This window comes from Bufo gargarizans, chromosome 7 (genome assembly GCF_014858855.1).
Source record: "Bufo gargarizans isolate SCDJY-AF-19 chromosome 7, ASM1485885v1, whole genome shotgun sequence".
Lineage (NCBI taxonomy): Eukaryota > Metazoa > Chordata > Amphibia > Anura > Bufonidae > Bufo > Bufo gargarizans.
Window position 1 is genome coordinate 55,293,898 of NC_058086.1, and position 18,336 is coordinate 55,312,233.

General features: G+C 47.0%; 1 protein-coding gene across 1 annotated transcript; it reads right to left on the minus strand.

Annotated features, from left to right (window-relative positions):
- Positions 1–1,505: 1,505 nt before the first annotated feature.
- Positions 1,506–17,061, minus strand: DHCR24 (24-dehydrocholesterol reductase). Its single transcript, XM_044300988.1, has 10 exons — positions 17,051–17,061; positions 16,435–16,680; positions 13,174–13,329; positions 10,466–10,571; positions 9,378–9,496; positions 8,567–8,830; positions 8,324–8,467; positions 7,395–7,592; positions 4,309–4,487; positions 1,506–2,244 (listed from the first exon to the last, which is right to left on the minus strand). Exons 2-10 carry the CDS (start codon positions 16,663–16,665, stop codon positions 2,091–2,093), a joined length of 1,551 nt encoding a protein of 516 aa, XP_044156923.1. The 5' UTR covers positions 16,666–16,680; positions 17,051–17,061; the 3' UTR covers positions 1,506–2,090.
- Positions 17,062–18,336: the final 1,275 nt, after the last annotated feature.

Here is an 18,336-nt window from a genome sequence, read left to right on the forward strand (position 1 = left end):
CCATAGTAGTAGTGGGGAGCGGGGGAGCAGTATACTTACCGCCCGTGCGGCTCCCGGGGCACTCCAGAATGACGTCAGAGCGCCCCATGTGCATGGGTGACGTGTCCATGCGATCACGTCATCCATGCGCGTGGGGCGCCCCGACGTCACTCTGAAGCGCCCCGGGAGCCGCATGGATGGTAACCAGTATACTGCTCCCCCGCTCCCCACTACACTTTACCATGGCAAACAGGACTTTAGCGTCCCGGCAGCCATGGTAACCATTCAGAAAAAGCTAAACGTCGGATCCGGTAATGCGCCGAAATGACGTTTAGCTTAAAGGGAACCTGTCACCTGGATTTTGGGTATAGAGCTGAGGACATGGGTTGCTAAATGGCCACTAGCACATCCGCAATACCCAGTCCCCATAGCTCTGTGTGCTTTTATTGTGTATAAAAAACGATTTGATACATATGCAAATTAACCTGAGAGGAGTCAGAACTTGGAGTCACACAAGTAAGATATGACTCTTATGTTAATTTGCATATGTATCAAATCGTTTTTTTTTTTACACAATAAAAGCACAGCTATGGGGACTGGATATTGCGGTTGTGCTAGTGGCCATCTAGCAGCCCATGTCCTCAGCTCTATACCCCAAATCCCGGTGACAGGTTCCCTTTAAGGCCGGATCCGGATTAATGCCTTTCAATGGGCATTAATTCCGGATCCGGCCTTGCGGCAAGTGTTCAGGATTTTTGGCTGGAGCAAAAAGCGCAGCATGCTGCGGTATTTTCTCCGGCCTAAAAACGTTCCGGTCCTGAACTGAAGACATCCTGATGCATCCTGAACGGATTTCTCTCCATTCAGAATGCATGGGGATAATCCTGATCAGGATTCTTCCGGCATAGAGCCCCGACGACGGAACTCTATGCCGGAAAAGAACAACGCAAGTGTGAAAGAGCCCTTAGGCTATTTTCACACTTGTGGCAGTGTTATCCGGCAAGCAGTTCCGTCGTCGGAACTGCCTGCCAGATCCGCCGATCTGAAAGTGACTGAAAGCATTTGTGAGCCGGATCCGGATGCGGATCCATCTCACAAATGCATTGCAAGAACGGATCCGTCTCTCCGCTTGTCATGCGGACAGACGGATCCGTCTTGTATCTTTTTTTACCGGTCTGCGCAGGACGGATCCGGCATTCAGGCAAGTCTTCAGTTTTGTTTTCGCCGAAGATAAAACCGTAGCATGCTACGGTTTTCTCTTTTGCCTGATCAGTCAAAATGACTGAACTGAAGACATCCTGATTCTTCCTGAACGGATTACTTTCCATTTAGAATGCATGGGGATATGCCTGATCAGTTCTTTTCCGGTATAGAGGCCCTAGGATGGAACTATATGCCGGAAAAGAAAAACGCTAGTGTGAAAGTACCACAGTTCTCACCACACACTATCCATAAAGTTTTGCCCGCAATGTAGCAAAAAGCATAAAATAATGAAACTTGTGACAGCAGACACAGAGCCCTTCTCATACAATACATAGCTGATTTGTGTTTTATAAAAGGAGCTCGTAGACTGGTTGCACTCAGTTACAACATAAGGAATTAAACGCACAAAAAGTCATTTATTAAAAGCATCCTCATGGTTGGCACTTTTTTCCAGATATACAAATACATTGCCCCTTTTTTTGGGCTTTTATCAGCAAAATAGCTCTTCAGATTTTCAGAGACATTGCGTCTTCATGACCAAGGTTCACATTCAGCTACAAAACTTGGGTCATAGTTGTCTTGGATGGACAACAGTGGATCATGGAAGCAGCGGACAAGAAGTAGTCATCATGGATTCATGGGCGGTTTACAGCAATTTCCTTGTTAAGTTTCCTTCATTAAGAGCACAGACTCGGCGACAGAAAAATCCACAGCCGGCAGGTGTATCACTTGTGCCCTGGTGACCGCAGGCAGATGTGTGGATGACAGCGCTTTAATTTTAAAGCTGTACGGCAAGGCGCAGATGTTAGAGGGTTGTCCGAAAATGCAAGATCCTCCAGCTGATTGCAGGACTAAGGCTCGTAGTCGGATTTATTGTAAAAAAAAATTAAAATAAATGTCTCTTGCTCTCAGTGGCGCGCAGCTTTGCTAATTTTATCATACACCTCCGGAAAAGCGTTCTCACAGTTTAGCTTCTGTCTCAACTTCTTATACAAGGATCCATCAAACATCTCCCAGAATTCTTCACGGCTCATGTAACAGTCTGCATAAAGCATCTGAAAACTGAATGGAGAAAGAGACAACCATAAGTGGAATAAAATCCACATATTGTATTTGCCTGGACTTTAGTGACGCAAAGCCAAAAGTGTCTGGTATTAAAGGGGGTTTCCGAGATTTTTATACTGATGACCTATTCTCTAGATCAGGGATGGCCAACCTGAGGCTCTCCAGCTGTTGAAAAACTACAACTCCCAGCATGCCCAGGCTACCTACAGCTATCAGCCTACCATCAATATCTGATCGTTGGGGGTCTGGCACCCAGAACCCCCCCCAATCTGCTGTTTGAGAAGGCACCAGCGAGTGCCGCAGCTTTTTTGCTGCTTTCCCTAGGCCAGTGATGACACGTTCCTGTGTCACGTGGCCTAGGAGTAGCTCAGCCCCATTCATGTGAATGGGGCTGAACGCAATCCAAGCACAGCCGCTATACAATGTACGACGCTGTGCTTGGTGAGCTGAGAGAAGGTCGCGGCGCTCACAGAAGCGCTGGTGCCCTCTTAAAACAGGTGATCGGCGGGGGTCCCTGTTGTCGGACAGATACTGATGACGTATAAAAATCTTGGAAAACCCTTTTAAAGCAATGGAAACGTTAGAGGTTTTCTGGTGATTAGATATTGATGGCCTATCCTCAGTCTAGGTCATCGATATCAGATCGGTGGGGGTCCAACACCCTGCACCCCCACCGAACATCTGTTTAGGGCAGGTGCCGATCGCTATAACGTGGACTGCAGCTCAGAGCTGAGCTACACTATCCTGGCACTACAGCGGGGACAGAATCTCATGCTTCCGGCTCCATCCACTATACAGTTTCTGGCATCGGCAGCTGCCTCAAACAGCCAATTTGGTGGTAGGTCATCAAAATTTAAGTACCAAAACCCCCCTTTAAAAGGGCATCTGTCAGCACATTTGTTCCTATGAAACCGGATGACCTGTTACATGTGCACTTGGCAGCTGAAGGAGTCTGTGTTGGTCCCATGTTCATATGTGCCCGCATTGCTGAGAAAAATGATGTTCTAATATATGCAAATTAGCCTCTAAGAGCAGCGGGGGCGTTACCATTACACCTAGAGGCTCTGCTCTCTCTGCAACTGCTGCACCCTATGTACTTTGATTGATAGGACCAGGTGTGATCACATTTTCACTGCCTGGCCCTGTCAATCAATGTGCAGAGGGTGTGGCAGTTGCAGAAAGAGTGGAGATTGTAGGTGTAATAATAACGCCCCTGTTGCTCCTAGAGGCTCATTTGCATATATTAAAACTTCATTTTTCTCAGCAATGTGGACACATATGGACATGGGACCAACACAGATGCCTTCAGCTGCCAAGTGCACATGTAACAGGTCAGACAGTGTCATAGGGACAAACTGCTGACAGATGCCACTTAAGCAAACCTGCTGGATGGATATGATAAAAAACTATGGGAATTATAAAACAGGTAAAGTTTATAAACCCTCAGGAATCTGCTGACTTGTGACCTTTACCCCGTTATCTACAATAGGTGATACCTTGCTCACAGTGATTCCTTGAACTCAGGGGTCACTTGAGTTTGTGAACATAGATCTCCATTTTTTCTAGCACTTTTTAGTTGTTTTCTGCATCCGCTACTATTTGCTTAATATTAGGAAATGGCCGACACAACAAGTACTAGAAATTAATTCTCTAAATGCTTCAAACAGAAAACAAATAGTATAAATACAGTCACATAAGGGCTGCAGACATCACAACCTGTGCACTCCCCCCTATCCACAATGACGCTTGTATTATACACAGGCTCGGACTGGCCCACAGGGGAACAAGGTGAATCCCCCGGTGGGCCCCTGTGCAAGGGGGGCCCCTAATCCCCCACCCTCTGCACTATAGATGTATCAGGGGGCTGAGATGATTTCTAGGTATAGAGGAAGGCTAGCCAGCATCCTCTTTCCCTAGGAACCTGCCTCCATAATTATCTTGAGGGTCTTAATGTTGCCACAGAATGAATTTTCCTGGGGGGCCCTAGGCAACCCAGTCCGACACTGGTTATACAGCAGCTGTTACCGCTGACTACATAGTGGTGTCAAACTATAAACTTACCCATTAACCTCTCTGACAAACTTCTCCAACAGGCGCATAGAAGATTTGGCATTAAAATGTTTTGTCTTCGGTTCCCCATATGCCCCAATATCTACATACAGCTCTGCTTCATTACCCTTGGGATGTACCATGCCAGGATGACTTTGCAGAATGAATGGACAAAGCCAAAGTGGGTAGACCTGTGAAAAGCACATACATATGACAATCAGGACCTGGGACCTAACCTCAGTTATCATTTTACAGCTTATACACAGATATAGGGGGGGAAATAGCTGAAGGGTGTAAAGTAGAACTGGCTTCCAATCAGATTCCACCTTTCATTTTTCACAGCTCCTTTGGAAAATGAAAGGTGGAATCTGATTGGTTGCTATGGGCAACTAAGCCAGTTCTACTTTACACCAGTTTGATAAATCTTTCCCATAATCTTTAAATAAGATGCACAAAAAAAGTCATTAATTTACTTTTCACTCATCCTGAATTAACACCTGTGCTACAGTCCAGAGCTGTATTCATAATTCTGCTGTTCATCATTGGAAACAGTAGACAAGATTGTTGTCAGGAGTATCTTTAAAGCTTAGCTGAGCTTCTACAATGGGGCAGCTATTTTTCCTGCAGGAACCATATAGCTCACATAACGCCTTATGCACAGGGCCATAAGTGTTTTGCAGTCTGCTGATCTCGGCTGAGCGCAGGCCACCATTTATTTTTTTTAACGTCTGTAGCAATGTCCTATCATTGTCCTTTAAACGAACATCATTGTCCTTTATTTTTGCAGGGCCATGGAACGGATGTGCGGAAATGAATGGTTCGGCAAAAAATGCGTATCGGATGTGGACAGAAACTACAGCTGTGTGCATGAGCCCTGGCAGAAATCATCACATCTGGTTCAGTGCAGACACTGACTCAGGGTACTTTCACACTTGCGGCAGAGGATTCCGGCAGGCAGTTCCGTCGCCGGAACTGTCTGCTGGATCCGTCAAAACGTATGCAAACTAAAGGCATTTGTCAGACGGATCAGGATCCTGATCCGTATGACAAACGCATTGAAATGCCAGATCCGTCTCTCTGGTGTCATCCAGAAAAACGCATCCGGCATTTATTTTTTTCAAATTTTTTTGCGCCCTGAGCATGCGCAGACCGCAATGCCGGATCAGTTTTGCCGTAACAATCGGGGCCAGATCCGGTATTAATGCATGTCAATGGGAAAAAATGCAAGTGTTCCGGAATTTTGGACGGAGATAAAACCGCAGCATGCTGCGGTATTATCTCCGTCCTGAAAAGGCAAAAAGACTGAACTGAAGACATCCTGAACGGATTGCTCTCCATTCAGAAGGCATTAGGATAAAACTGATCAGTTATTTTCCGGTATTGAGCCCCTAGGATGGAACTCAGTGCCGGAAAAGAATAACGCTAGTGTGAAAGTACCCTCAACCAAAGACTACTGGGGAGATTCCAGCTCTAAAGCCTACAGAATTTGTGGCTGGAAAATTCAAAGTTTTTACAGTAGAAGCAAAGTGCGTGAGATTTTACAAAATCTCAAAACTGGCCTGCAGTTGTGGATTTTAATTGTACAGCCTGTGAAATTATAGTACAGGAAAATCTGCAGCTTGTAACACATTCAGATATTTTGTAGCGGATCCGAAGCAGAAATGCAGCAGATCCGAAGCAGGGGCAATTTACTTTAAAGGGGTTGTCCAAGCTTTTAATATTGATGACCTATTGTCAGGATAGGTCATCAATATCAGATCAGCGGCGGTCCGACAGCCCCGCCTTTCAGTTGAATGAAGGGAAGGTCCGTCTCTCTTCCTGATCACCTCTGTTTTTCCATAGACATAGCAGCAGCGAGCAGGAAGAGAGAAGGGAGACGACATGCGCTCACTACGTGGGCATTCCCTTCATATAGCTGATTGGAGGGGGTGTTGGGTGTCGGACCCCTCTGATCTGATATTGATGACCCTCTCCTGAGGATAGAAGAAGTAGAACAGCCAGCACTCCATTATGTAGTGAGCGGTGCGCGCGTTTAGGGTCGGCGTCCCATCAATCTAGGTACAAAGAAGACCGGCACTCGCTACGATGAATATTCATCGTAGCGAGTGCCGGTCTTCTTTGTACCTATCCTGAGGATAGGTGATCAATATTTAAAGCCCGGAGAACCCCTTTCACACGGGCGAGATTTCCGCGCGGGTGCAATGCGTGAGGTGAACGCATTACACCCGCACTGAATCCGGCATTCACTTTAATGGGGCTTTGTAGATGAGCGGTGATTTTCACGCATCACTTGTGCGTTGCGTGAAAATCGCAGCATGCCCTATATTGTGCGTTTTCCATGCAACGCAGGCCCCATAGAAGTAAATGGGGCTGCGTGAAAATCGCAAGCATCAGCAAGCAAGTGCGGATGCGGTGCGATTTTCACGCACGGTTGCTAGGAGACGATCGGGATGGAGACCCGATCATTATTATTTTCCCTTATAACATGGTTATAAGGGAAAATAATAGCGTTCTTAATACAGAATGCATAGTATAATAGGGCTGGAGGGGTTAAAAAAATAAAAAATAAAAATTTATAAAATTTTAACTCACCTTAATCCACTTGCTCGAGCAGCCCAGCTTCTCTTCTGTCTTCATCTTTGCTGTGCACAGGAAAAGGACCTTTGATGACGTCACTGCGCTCATCACATGGTTCCGTCACATGATCCATCATGTGATGGACCATGTGATGAGCGCAGTGACGTAATCAAAAGGTCCTATTCCTCAAAGAAGAAGACAGAAGAGAAGCCGGGCTGCGCAAACAAATGGATTAAAGTGAGTTAAAAAAAAATTTAACCCCTCCAGCCCTATTGTACGATGCATTCTGTATTAAGAATGCTATTATTTTCCCTTATAACCATGTTATAAGGGAAAATATTACAATCTACACAACACCGACCCCAAACTTCTGTGAAGAAGTTCGGGTTTGGGTACCAAACATGCCGATTTTTTCTGAAAAATCGCGCATGTTCCGCATCTTTTTCCGCAACACCCGTGTGAAACCAACCTAAGAGACTAGCACTTTTTTCAGTCGCCTATGTGTTATTCCCAGTACATACATTAATCTCCTTGTGGAAGGCATTGATGGCTTTCTGCAGACATTTCATTGGGACAAGCATGTCCTGCACCACGTGATGCTGCTCATACAGTTTTCGGATGGTTTCCCCTTGGGTGAGCTTTAATAGGGAGATTTTCGGCGGCACCATCCAGCCAAAGAGATAACGAAACACTGGGTTATTGCCAAAGGGAATGATGTCCTAGAACAAAAAGAAGAACATTATCAATGGCCGTATGTTCTGCCCTGGAAGGATATCGAAATTAGTTTCTGGAAAAATATGGAGGATGATGCTTTTTTCCTCACTTAGGCCTCATGCACACGACTGTTCCGTTTTTTTGCGGTCCGCAAATCGCGGATCCGCAAAAAACGGAAGCCGCCCTGTGCCTTCCGCAATTTGCGGAACGGAACGGGCGGCCGTCAATATAAATGCCTATTCTTGACCGCAAAGTGCGGACAAGAATAGGACAGGTTATATTTTTTTAGCGGGGCTGCAGAACGGAGCAACGGATGCGGACAGGACACGGAGCACTGTCCGCATCTATTGCGGCCCCATTGAAGTGAATGGGTCCGCATCCGAGCCGCCAAAACGGCGGCTCGGATGAGGACCCAAACATCGGCCATGTGCATGAGGCCTTACAGAAACACGAGGCATGCATATCTTCTCCACAAAAATAAGGGAACAACAGGCAGCTTATCTCCCTCAAGAACAAAAGGATTGGCCATATTGAAACCAGCATGCTCCATCCTTCCTCCACCTGACATCTGCTGTTGTGGGAGAGTTGCCACCCCCACACACACACACACATTATGTAGGTTTGACAGGTTCGACCAATATTCATCTAATGAATACGGTCACCTTAATTCTATTTGTGGAGTCTACAAAGTACAGTCATAGCACACTCTACCATTGCGGTTATATGGGACACCTACCTGCAGCTCCCAGAAGATACTTTTGGTATGTCTGTGATAGTAGTGGCGTAAGGGGATGTACTCAGTTCCACTTTGGTTATTTTTTAAATATGATTCCACGTGACTGAAAAACCAAGGTTTCCAAAAATTTCCAATTTTATTGATCTTCAAACGCATGAAAAATAAAATTGTGTTAATAAAGATAAAGCAGGGGGAAAAAAATAAATAAATCAAGAAGCAAATCAGGAAATGACAGTCACTTACTTGGTCTGGCTGTGCCTCATCCGTCAGGACGCCTGTCATTATCACAGCCTCGTCGGCAGAGAAGACCAGACCTTCCACAAAATAGTTGTCTTTTTTCTTGGACTCTGTTGAAAACCTCTCGCAGATCTTCTCCAGGCCCCTCACAGGGCTGTAGTGCAGCTTCACATACTTCTTCACCGGGATAATCTTTATTTCTGCAGCAACCAAAAAGCCCAGGGTACCACAGGACCAGGGGACGGCATAGAAGAGGTCGGAGTTTTCGGTCTGCAAAGAGAATTTATTATATAGCCAAGTCCACAAACACAGTGTGCAAAACACTTCTAATAAAAGGGGAGTAGAATACTGATGACCTATCCTCAGGGTAGGTCATCAATATCTGACTATGGTGGGTCCGATATCTGGCACCGCCACCAATCAGCTGTTAGAAGAGGCAGCGGAGCCCCAGTGAGCATGGTGGGCTCCTTACAGCATACCCAGTACAGCGCCATTCTATATTTAGTGGCTGTACTTGGTATTGCAGACCAGGAACACACACTTGAATTGGACAGAGCTACAAATAGGACATGTGAATGATAAAAGTGCCACCACTGGCCTAGGACCATTCACGTGAAGGGGACTGAGCTGAAATTAGGCCATGTCACTGATGAACGTGACATCACTGGCCTAGGAAGAGGTCGCGGCCACTTCAAACAGTTGACCGTCAGGGGTGTCAGCAGTTGGACCAAATATAGATGACCTATCCAGGGAACAGGTCATCAATATTCTACTTGCGGAAAACCCCTTTAAATACTGAAGGTAGATTCAGTCTTACCGGTGTACACCGCACGAGGCTCCCATCAGCAAGGACAAGTTCATAGGCCAAGCAGATATGTTGGAAGAGTCCAAAGTTATGGGATGACGATTCGACTCCTGTTCCCATAATCAGACCACCTACAGCAGAAAATACAGCTTGTTTATGAACCTCATATTTTACAGGGTTAGCGGACATGTCTCCAGGAACCTCAAATGATCGGTGGTTACCAGGGAAAGCTGCATTTGGCCACACAAACGTAGTGTTACATGATGGGTACTGAATTTCAATTGACCACGTAATACATGGACTTATTAGTCAGTTCTGGATCATTGATGGGGGTGTTTGTCTGTGATGTCCATATGCCCTAACAGAGGATATGGAAAGGTGTTATCTTCATGAGACTTTCCTTTACACAGTATCTGTCAGCAGTTTTGTCCCCATGACACTGGCTGACCTGTTACATGCGCGCTTGGCAGCTGAAGGCGTCTGTGTTGGCCCCATGTTTATATGTGCCCGCATTACTGAGAAAATTGATGTATTAATATATGCAAATGAGCCTCTAGGAGCAATGGGGGCGTTGCTGTTACACCTAGAGGCTCTGCTTTTTGATTGACAGGTCAGGTGTGATGATGTTTTCACTGCCTGGTCCTGTCAATCAAAGTGCAGAAGGTGCAGCAGTTGCAGAGAGAGCAGAGCATCCAGGAGTAATGGCACCGCCCCCGTTGCTCCTAGAGGCTCATTTGCATATATTATAACATCCTTTTTCTCAGCAATGCGGGCACATATGAACATGGGACCAACACAGATGTCTTCAGCTGCCAAGTGCACATGTAACAGGTCAACCAGTTTCATAGGTACAATACTGCTGACAGATGCCCTTTAATCAACCTGCCTGCAGTAATAAGCCCAAAGCCTGAAGTTTCCACTAATGCGTGGATGTTCTGATGACATCACTTCCTGTTCTGGCAATTCAATGCCATCAGACTTCATAAAAAGCTATTCTTTGACTTTTATCCCTAACCTCCTAAATTCTTAAAATATATACTTGTCAACTCTCTCAGCACAAAACAAAGTCCTACTTTCTGCTTTTATACATTTCCTCTTACCGACTGTCAGATCATCCAGCTCTGGTACTACTGGAAGAGTCCAGCCAATGGAATTCAGAAGGGCTGTCACCTGACCCATATTCACCAAAGGTTCTACACGTACAATCTAAAGAGAGCACACACAAAAATATTCAATAGGAAATATAATATTAATTAAAGGGGTTGTGCAAGATTTTTTTTAAATGTCCTGTGCAGCAGGCTATATGAAATAAAATAAAACATGACAACTGAAGCCAATCACTGGCCTCAGCGGTCACAAGTGCATCATCATGTGACCACTGAGGTCAGTGACTGGCTGCAGCAGGCAAGTGAATGATGAACGGCAAATGACTGCTGCAGGCTCGGCAGGGAATCAGAGATTCGGGACATGAGACATTAGCCTCAAGCTCTCTGAACCCCCTTTTTTTTGATTTTGGAAACCCCTTTAGTTGGGTTATGCCAAGAAATATATTCAGAATTTTCAAACCAGCAACTGGATCTGAATACTTTTGTAATTGGATATAATGAAAAATGTAGTATAGCCACTGAGTTATTCAATAAAATGTATCTGTATAGCGCCGCCTGCTGTTTGTTATTTTCCTTATTTCTTCATCCACCTAAATGAAGTGGTCACAAGCGCTCAGTTCAAATCTTCAACTGCCATATCTTCTAGTAGAAGCTGTGGTAGTTATAGGGAGAGGGCTGCAGCAGAAAGGACACGCCCCCTGAGTTGTCAGCCTGAAATAAATCTAGCAGAACATCGAGAACAATGAATGTGGAGATCTCTGGATCCATGTGAGGCTCAGGGCTGGTTCTAGCTTTATTAGAAAGAGATTGTCATGTGCTATATGATTTCAGTTTTTAGTTTTTTTTACATCAATCACGGCATAAGTCCTTTAACCCCTTAGTTACCAGCCTGTAACTAAACGCTTCACTAAAGCGTCGATGACGTAACCGCGCTCACCACGCGGTGAGCGTGATTACATCAATAAAGGTCCTTTTGCAGATCCTGAAAGAAGAAGAAAGAAGACGATGCCGGCTGCGCGATCAAGTGGAGGAGTTATGTTTTTATAATTTTTTTTAAACCCCTCATGGCACATTTTACTAAGCATTCTGTTTTAAGAATGCTATTATTTTCCATTATAGGCATGTTATAAGGCAAAATAATAAAATCTACAGAAAACCAAACCCAAACTTTAGTGAAGAAGTCCGGGTTCGGGTCTGGGTACCACAGTCAGTTTTTTCTCACGCACGTGCAAAACACATTGCACTAGCACGGAAAAAAAAAAACGAACATCGGAACGCAATCGCAGACGACAAAACTGACTGCAATTGCGTGCCTACTCGTGTAGGTTTCCAGCAATGCACACTGAACGCATCCGGCCCTCAGCCGTGACGCTCGTGTGACAGAGGCCTTAGACTGGGCCGCCGTAAAAAAGCAGCGGCCCAGCCTAAGGCCCCTTAGTGACCGCTGTAAAAAGGCGGATGGGAGGTCACTTAGGGTTTAAGGGGGTTTAGCCATAGACAAAACTTATCCCCTAGCCACAGAATAGTGGACTAAGTGTTCCAGTGGTTAGACCCCACCAATCAGAAGAAAAGGAGTCCCATCATCCACAGTTTGAACGGAGAAACGGTTACACATGTCCACTGCCTCCCCATTTAATTCTATGGGAGTGATGAGGAGAAGCTGTGTACAGGGCTCGGCTATCTTCTGCAGATCCGCAGAGATGAATGGAGCCCCAAGCGGACATGTGTGACCACTTCTCCATTCAAATGGGACAACACCGTTCTCAAGACGGGTGATCAGACCACCATTAATCAGACACTTATCACCTTCAGAGTGGATAGGGGATAAGTGTCTTTTTCTAGGACGTCCCCTGTGAGGCTAAGTTCACACGTCAGATATTTGATCTGTTATTTCCATCAGTTAGGGTGCAATCACACGACCGTATGAATGGGTCCGCATCCGTTCCTCAATTTTGCGAAACGGGTGCGGACCTATTCATTTCAATGGGGCCGCAAAAAATGCGGACAGCACACCATGTGCTGTCCGCATCCATTGTTCTGTTCCGCGGCCCCGCCAAAAAATATATAGCATGTCTTATTCTTGTCTGCAATCGCTGACAAGAATACGCATTTTCTATATAGCGCCTGCCATGTGCGGTCTGCAAAATGTGGAATGCACACGGCTGGTATCCGTGTTTTGCGGATCCACAAAACACTGACGGTCATGTGAATGTGCCCTTAGGCCTCTTGCACAAAAACGTGTTTTCTTTCGGTGTCCGTTCCGTTTACGGTCCGCAAAAAAGACGGAAGTTACTGTGCATTCTGTTTCCGTATTTCCGTTCCGCAAAGAAATAGAAAATGTCCTATTATTGTGCGCATTACGGACAAGGATAGGACTGTTCTATTAGGGGCCAGATGTTCCGTTACGCAAAATACGGAATGCACATAGATGTCATCCGTTTTTTTTGCGGACCTCAAAATACATACGGTTGTGTGCAAGAGGCCTTATTGTGAGCCAAAACCAGTAGTTACGCCTACACAGAGATCAGGTATAATGGAAAGATCTGCACTTGTTCTGTGTTTCTGAACCACATCTAGATTTGGCTCCCAGTAACTGATGGAAAAAACTGACCAAATAACTGAAGTGTGAACATGACTGTATCCTGCACAACACCTTCAAACAAGAGTAAGAACAACCAGAACCTATCGGCTGTTATCAATACCTGTCTCTTGGTGTCCACCTCCAAGATGTCCATCAGATTGATCATTATGTTCTTATGTGTGTTCTTGTACTTCCCAACACGCAGGGACACGGTGAGCCAGCCAGGCCTTCCAGTACACATGAAGTTTTTACCTCCTTCAGCCTTCCAGCGACGCACCTGGAAAAAGAGAGGGATGTAATAATAGTCTGACATACTATACATCACACTAGTTAAAGGGGGTTGTCCGAGATTTTGATGTTGATGGCCTATACTCAGGAGAGGTCATCAATATCTGATTCACCACAGCTGGAGTGCAGGAGGTTAGCCATCACAGGCCTAGGCCATGTAACCAATGAACATGACGTCACTGGCCCATCGAAAATCCAGGAGTGCCACGACCTCTTCAAACAATTGAGGAAACGGGGCGGGGTCCCCAATTCTGCATTCCTAGAGATATGCCATCAATGTCCCAAATGTGCCAACCCTTTTGAAGGGATTTTCCATCTTCTAACATGCAAAGTGGTCCCACAAAAATAAAATAGAAAATTATCCAATCACCATTCCAGTGTAGACCCACTGTTCCGCACAGGGGCGGAGGCGGACTGACCGGTCGGGCCCTGCTCACTGTAATACTAATATTCATATGTGAACAACTTGAAATCCTCTGCGATCCTCTCCCTCTGAGCTCTCTGTACTCACAAACTCAGTAGCAGGCCGGGGGGCAGCGCAACTCACTTACGTCACGCGCCTGCTCCTCCTACTCTCTGTACTCACAAACTCAGTAGCAGGCCGGGGGGCAGCGCAACTCACTTACGTCACGCGCCTGCTCCTCCTACTTCATTCATAAAGTAGGAGGAGCAGGCGCGTGACGTAAGTGAGTTGCGCTGCCGCCCGGCCTGCTACTGAGTTTGTGAGTACAGAGAGCTCAGAGGAAGAGGATCGCAGAGGATTTCAAGTTGTTCACATATGAATATTAGTATTACAGTGAGCGGGGCCCGGTGTAATAGAATACAGTGACTGCACCGGGCCACGCTGCCATTACAACCACAGATGCCGGCCCCCAGTCCCTGTATTGGGGATCATTCACTCACAGGGACACTGTTATGGGGGGAATCTGTGGATGACAGCATAAGGTGCTATATATGTGTCACCAACAGATCCCCCCCAACAACAGTGCCATCCACAGATCCCCCCCCCACAACAGTGCCATCCACAGATCCCCCCCACAACAGTGCCATCCACAGATCCCCCCCCCCCACAACAGTGCCATCCACAGATCCCCCCCCCCCACAACAGTGCCATCCACAGATCCCCCCCCCACAACAGTGCCATCCACAGATCCCCCCCCCCACAACAGTGCCATCCACAGATCCCCCCCCCCCACAACAGTGCCATCCACAGATCCCCCCCCCACAACAGTGCCATCCACAGATCCCCCCACACAACAGTGTCATCCACAGATCCCCCCCCCCCCCACAACAGTGTCATCCACAGAGCCCCCATAACAGTTCCATCCACAGAGCCACCATAACACCTTTTGGTTCAAAATATTTTTTAATTTGGCTATTCCCCACCCCTCTTGTAATTGTTCCGCTACTTGTTGGCGCGCGGGAATGAGTTCAGTCACTTCGTGGGCAATCCCGCCCTGCAGCGCGTGATCCCGCAAGACCTGCCGCTGTAGGTCACGGGTCACGCGGGATCACGAGCCACAGGATGGGATTGCGCACCGAAGTGACTGAACTCATGCCCATGTAGCCCGCAAGTAGCGGATCAGTGGAACAAGGTGGGTGGGGGGATGATCTGTGGGGTTGCCCAGACGGCTAGGCCCTTCACAGTAGTTATTAACCCCTTTCAGCAGTCCCCCATTCACTGAAGGGGGGACTGCTGAAAGGGATTAATAACTACTGTGAAGGGCCTCCCCCCCTTTCACAGTAGTTATGCCCAGATATGTGCCCCCTTCACAGTAGTTATGCCCAGATATGTGCCCCCTTCACAGTAGTTATGCCCAGATATGTGCCCCCTTCACAGTAGTTATGCCCACACTGCTTCTAACAGAGGCTCACTAATGGACGCTGAGATTAGATCACCCCATACGAAAGCATTGAATCAATTTGACCCTGGAGGTCATCATGCAGGGTGTGAGGACGTCCAGCGTCAGATACCAGACCAAAGGTCTGTTTTAATCCTGGAAGCCCTCAGGTGCCTGCCAGCCACTAGACGCTGACTTATTGCTGGAACGTAAACAATGCAGTTTCTCTAGAACATTGCAGCTCGATTTGTAAAAGGGACACTGTACCCAGACCACTGCAATGAGCTGAAGTGGTCTCGGTGCCTTTTGTGTCACTTTAACTTAGAAATCTTATTAAAGATTGTTTAGGGTGTGGCTGGAGGCGGGACAAGGGTGGGGCTTGCAGCAGAACATGGGTGGGGCCTGTAAGGGGGCCCTTGATTTATTTTGCCCGGGGGCCCTGAGGGTTCTCAGTCCGCCCCTGGTTCTGCACCCCTTGCAGTCCCTGGAGGGTAAACTTCTAGGTGAGGTCACATGCACCTCTGCAGCCATTCACTGGCCTCACCAGTCATGTGTTGATCACATGCCGCTTGGCTGCAGCGATGCATGTGACACCTCTAGGGACTGGAAGGAGGACGGAACAGAGGTTTGGCGTCGGCTGAAGGGATTTTTCTATTTTTCTGGTACACTTTGCAGGCATATTGAAAATGGGGTCAGAAGGTAGAAAACACCTTTAAGTCCTGGAATATCCCTTTAAGGGTACTTTCACACTTGCGGCAGAGTGATCCGGCAAAACGTATGCCAACTAGTGGCATTTGTAAGACTGATCAGGATCCTGATCAGTCAGAAAAATGCATTGGAATGCCGGATCCGTCTTTCCGGTGTAATCCGGCAAAATGGATCCAGCATTTACTTTTTTCACCTTTTTTTTTTTTTCGATCTGCGGAAGGACGGATCCTGCACTAATACAAACCTATTGCATTCAGGCAAGTCTTAAGTTTTTTTAGTCGGAGATAAAACCGTAGCATGCTGCGGTTTTATCTCTGTCCTGATCGGTCAAAAAGACTGAACTGAAGACATCCTGAGAGGATTGCTCTCCATTCAGAATGCATGGGGATATAACTGATCAGTTATTTTCCGGTATAGAGCCCCTAGGACGGAACTCTATGCCGGAAAAGAAAAACGTTAGTGTGAAAGTGCCCTAACATCCCAAAATGGCTTCCTCTGTAAAAACACTTTCTCGAGACACCCATAAGAAGTGGCCGGCGTCTCACCTGCTCTTGAATGTCCTTCACCCTCCGGTCGTGCTGTTTGGGGGCGCTGCACATTTTGAACACCAGCCAGGCTCTGGCGTAATAATACACATCGAAAACCACGGAGAGGGGCAGCAAGAAGAGGCAGACGAACACCCATCGGTGGTGCACGATGACGTACTCGAAGCCTTTCGCCCTGATCCACAGCAGTAACAGGACAAGCGAGCCGGCCAGGTACAAGATCAGGTCCATGGCGTCCGGAGAATCCTAGAAAAGCACAGGTGTGAATACTGCTCTATGTAAAAAAACTGCCCACATGAGCCCATGACAACCAGCCACATGACCCTCAGGCTATTATTGCTGCAAACCTGACAAAGAGGTGAAACTACTACCCCCAGCATGCACTGACTGTAGGAAAGCAGCCACGCTCAAGCTAAATGTCGCCACTGACCCAAACGTGACAATAGCCCACCCATCAGTCACAGAATATTCTAAGCTGCTGTGAAACTACAAATCCCAGCATGCTCCAGTCACGTCTATGGGAGTTCCAAGTACAGCTGAGCAAGTGTGCATGCTGGGAGTTGTAGTTTCACAACAGCTGGAGGTTGCCGTCCCCTGGTCTAAGCTGAAGCCATACCTGCAGGTCCACAAAGCAGCCCTCGCCTCCTCTCACTCGCCTTTCAAAACGACGCACTTTGCTGTCAAGCTAAGCCCCGCCCCTACAGCGTCGCCTCCTCCCATTCGCCACGGTGATTGGCTGTTTCGCCGCTCGATCAAGCTGGGCTCAGGTGGTGCGTTTCCAGGCTGCGGCCAATCAGATATTGAGTTCGGGATCGGAACAGAGTGGAAAGCGGCGCTTGGAAGGAGCGGTCCAATCCGCGGGAAGAGGGGCGGGGCCGCCTGGTTGCCACGGTGATGGTGACTGGCGAGACCACGGAATCAGTGTAAGGGACATCTGCGGTAGCGATGCGTTTTATTGTATCACATATTATTTTAGCGTGCCTACCGCGTGTTGAGGTGTCTCCAGTCATTTACACATTTTGGCAATTTAATTTTTTCTTTGATGTGAAAAGCAGAGCCCCAGAATTATTGAATATGAACCCGACAAGACAGGAGTGCAGGCTAAATATCTATATGTGTGCCCAATAATAAAAACAGACTATATCGCATACCCTTTATGTTCCCAAAAAGTGTCTTTGAGATTAACTATGGTGCAGATTCTGAGGAGCCGTTTACACAGCGCGTGAATGGGCCGCGGAACCGCTTGCGGCTTAACGCCATTAAAAAGAGGCAAATTGTGGCGCCTGTCCACACGCTGTGCCAACAAGGGACACGCCCAGACTTACCGCTGTCCTAGCTTTATTCCACCGAGCTGCAATCACCACATGGTTGCAGGCGGAATTTTGTTGCGGTGTCCACGCCAGAATTCCGCCGGCAATTTCGGACGTGTGAACCGGCCCTTTACGTTATTTCAACACGGATTTTGACACGGATTCCACTCAGAAAACGGTAATTAACCTCCATTCACCTGCATTGAATTAAATGGGGGAACCATCAAATTCAAATGGGCAAGATGAAAAACCAGGTCAAAAAGGCATCAAAAACTGTATTGAAAAAAAAAAAAAAAGCATCCTGAAAATCCCCAAAAATATAAAACAAGAAATCCTGAAGACGATCCTGCGTCAGTTTTTTTTTAGCACAGAAAAAAATAGTGTGAAAATACCTTCACACGGTGGGATTTTGACAGCAGTTTCTGCTGCAATTTTTCAATTTACAGGCCATGGACTCGGCTTCCAGAGGCGGCCATCTGCAAACCACACCGAGGAGGGACACGGTCCCCACTTTATACCACCGCGGCGTGACCTCCAGCGCTGCCTCCCATTGAAAACAATGGAGTCGGGACACCACACTGCCGCCGGCAGA

Excerpts from the sequence above, each read along its gene's own strand:
- DHCR24 (XM_044300988.1), bottom strand. The coding sequence starts at position 16,665 with ATGGACCTGATCTTGTACCTGGCCGGCTCGCTTGTCCTGTTACTGCTG. Across the intron at positions 7,593-8,323 it reads GTATCTTCTGGGAGCTGCAG|GACATCATTCCCTTTGGCAA; the intron begins GTAGGTGTCCCA and ends TTTTTGTTCTAG. Across the intron at positions 4,488-7,394 it reads CCTTCCACAAGGAGATTAAT|GTCTACCCACTTTGGCTTTG; the intron begins GTATGTACTGGG and ends TGCTTTTCACAG.